Raw genomic sequence first — 3460 nt, 5'->3', positions numbered from 1 at the left:
AAAATTTCTTAAAAACTCAAAAGAAAATGTTATAAGGAGAAGAAATGCGCAAAAAAGAAGAATTAAAATTATCCACGCAATTATATGCTTCATACGGTATAAATAGCTATAAAATTTGACCGGCTTTACATTTTATTATTATACTTTTTTGGTTTTCAAATGTTGACACTATTAAAGGGTGTTTTGTGATTTGTAAATGCATTTTGCCAGCTAACTTTTTATTAGCTGTTTATTTGACATCATTTTTCTCTAAAAGAAGATTTTCTATTATCCTTTATTTGAATATTTTTCTGTAAATAAACATTATCTAAATTTTGATCAAAAGAGTATAGGCGTGGAAATGTGCTTCTTTATATAAGATTCTGGAAACAAAGTGATCCCTCGGAAGCATAAATCATAACAAAATAACATAAGAATTGCAGACTCGGTTTGATTGAGTCTGCACATGAGGGATAATGAATAAGTGCAACATCCCTCACGCCCCCTAGCACCGGCTCTCTTTATATACGAGTTAAACATTGCAGTACTTAATTTTGATCTGCCTTTTTTATTTCTACATACATGAGGTGGACTATTGTGTAGAATTACATGCATATTTTAAAAGATGGTGATAGGAAAGAGGAAACAAAGTCATAGATATCAAAGAACAATGACCAAATAAATGGGAAGATGGTACACCAAACATGTCAACGTTGAAGATGGTGCAAGCTGACTAGAACAGATGGTAAACGAAATTTTTAATATCTTCGCCCCTTACATCGGCTTAATATAGAATTTGACATTAAAGTACAAACTTGGTGTTTATATAGCCATAAGAAGACTCCGCAACTGTGAGTGATTGTGGAATCTTCAATGTGGCACCTCATAGAGATTGAGAATAGTGTGATTTTCTCTGCATTAAACAAAAATACAATGAGCGGAACTAAATATAATGTAATTTTGACAAGGGGTCAGAGTTTTTATGTATATCTATATCAAATAAATTTACTTTTCATTTTCTTCGCAATGCTCATCACCGTTAACCAATGTGTATGACGTAATGCAGTCAATTAACGGGCCTAAGATACAAACATACGATAGTACATATCCTTTAACTGACGTTATAACACATTGATTATATAGATACTTGAATGACTTCCCATTAATCTAGATAACACTATCCCTGATCATATCTTTAATTGTTTCAATTTTATTACATACTTGCCAACTGCTAATGGTATTTAAATAGGTTTACAGCAGTGTTAATTATGTTATGTGTAGAATATAACGCATTCCATGTAACATTTACTTTTAACAATACATCGTTTTTTCATATCAAACAAAGCTGTTCTTTGGTAAACTAGGAAGGTAATAAACATTGAAAATATTTGAATCGTCAACCTAAAGAGCTAAAATAGAAATTGTCTTTATTAGGAATAAAGAATTATCATGGAATTATCTTTATCATCAACATCGAGCATTGTACTAGTATATGATGAAAGCAAAGATATGAGTTCAGAACAACTGGCTGAATATCTTAATGAAGATATAAGGAAAGTGGTGTTGCCAACTATCATCTTTGTTGGAATCGAGATGCTGCTTGGATTTATCGGGAATCTTCTCGTTCTTTACGTGTTTAGCTTCCGCTACCGTGTGTGCAATTACAAATACTTTGTTTTAAGTCTTGCAGTAATTGACATTTTCACAACGGTTACTACAATGCCTGGAGAGATCATTACTCAAATTTATTGGTACGTTTACAGTGCCCCTTTACTCTGTAAAATGAAATCGTTCTGTAATGTGTTCACACTTACTGCAGAAGCATTATGTCTCTTAGCAATTGCGGTGGACCGTTACAGAAAAGTATGTCAACCATTAGCATGGCAAATCAAAGCGCAACAGACAAAATTTATTTGTCTTATCATACCTCTCGTATCAGCTTTAGTCGCTCTACCAACCCCTTTTCTTTGGGGTGAACGTACCTTAACGAAAACATTTAAAAATATCACGGGGGAAGTAACAATATGCGAAAAGGATGAAAAATTCGAAACGACAAATTATCCTCTTATATATATATCATTGGTAAGCTGTGTGATTACGTCCATTCTGCTGTCAATGCTTTGTAGTTATACGTACGTTCTCGTAGCAATTATAAAAGAAAGGCGACTACATAAGACTATGAGATTAAAACAGAACATAGACACAAATCCTGGTGTACTAGAGGTCAGTGATAAAGCAACCGATACGAGTGATGTTGAGAAGGAAGATGTATCAGCTTCAAGTTCGTCACAGCAGCAACTGAAAATTAAACATGTTTTGACCCCATGGAGGCTCAATTCGACAAGGCTGGCGAGGAGAAAACGAGTGCGTAGCAAAACGATGATAATGTTTAGTGTTACTTTGGCTTTTATCGTTACAACCATTGTTTACTTAATTTTGGTCTCAATTATCGCCAGCTCGGACGATATTCTACAAACATTAAGCGATGTTAAGAAGGCAGTGTATTTCTTTTTCTTGCGTCTATATTTTATTAATCACGTGATCAATCCGTTTATTTATGGTGTAATGGATCCAAAATTTAAAGAATCTTTGATGTTGATTATAAACAGAATTACATCAAGAGTATAGCTTTATTTCTAAACTAATGTTAGAATTAAGGTGAAATTGACAGAGTGTGTGAACGAGGAGTAATATTTTGTTATATATTTGTATGAACTTATGTTAGAATAAAGGTGAAAAACATTGTGTGTACGAGAACTCATATTTTGGTACATGTATATGTGTGTATTGAACTTGTAATAACGTTAGATTTTAGGTAAACTTGACAGTGTGTGAACGAGGGCACATATTTTGTTATATGTGTGTATTGAACTTATGTAGAATTAAGGTAATTTTGACTGTGTGAACGAGGACACATATTTTGTTATATGTGTGTATTGAACTTATGCTAGAATTAAGGTAATTTTGACAGTCTGTGTTCGATCAAGGACTCATCTTTTGGTTTATGTGTGTATATTGAGCCCATGTTAGAATTAAGGTGAAATTGATAGGGTGTGTACGATCGAAGGCACATATTTTGTTGTATTAGTGTATTATATTTATATTATAATTAAGGTGAAATTGACTGCGTGTGTACGGGGAGGTATTTGCAGGTATATATGGTATATAAATGCAATTTGAACTGTATATACAAAATGTAACAGAAATGGACAAACAAAACATATTCATACTGTATATAAATTTTTAAATACATGATATTCAAAGCAAAGATGTTTCGTTAATTTTCTTATACATTACTGACTCTACATAGTAAATATTTACACCAATTTTGTACTAATATTAGTTCACTTCATAGTGTTTCGTATTATTTTATGATATCGTATGGTAATTTGTGTGTAAATTCAATTTATGTAGAAAAAAAACAACAACAACATTTGTTTAAGTATGCCTACTGGGCTTCTTGCCGGTAATCCTGTGTTGC

At 32.5% G+C, this 3460-nt stretch overlaps 1 protein-coding gene across 1 annotated transcript; it reads left to right on the top strand.

The window, feature by feature from the left end:
- The first annotated feature begins 1197 nt into the window (after positions 1-1197).
- Positions 1198-3260, top strand: LOC132756641 (orexin receptor type 2-like). The gene has a single exon (XM_060747760.1). It carries the CDS (start codon positions 1429-1431, stop codon positions 2605-2607), a length of 1179 nt encoding a protein of 392 aa, XP_060603743.1. The 5' UTR covers positions 1198-1428; the 3' UTR covers positions 2608-3260.
- The last annotated feature ends 200 nt before the right edge of the window (positions 3261-3460 follow it).

The sequence above is a fragment of the Ruditapes philippinarum genome, unplaced genomic scaffold (assembly GCF_026571515.1).
Source record: "Ruditapes philippinarum isolate M1 unplaced genomic scaffold, ASM2657151v2 ctg5091_1_1_1_1, whole genome shotgun sequence".
Taxonomy (NCBI): Eukaryota; Metazoa; Mollusca; class Bivalvia; order Venerida; family Veneridae; genus Ruditapes; species Ruditapes philippinarum.
Note: the sequence above shows the minus strand (reverse complement) of the source record. Positions and strands in the feature narration are given on the sequence as shown.

What these genes read in the sequence shown, in the direction of transcription:
- LOC132756641 (XM_060747760.1), top strand. Translation starts at nt 1,429, where the DNA reads ATGGAATTATCTTTATCATCAACATCGAGCATTGTACTAGTATATGAT.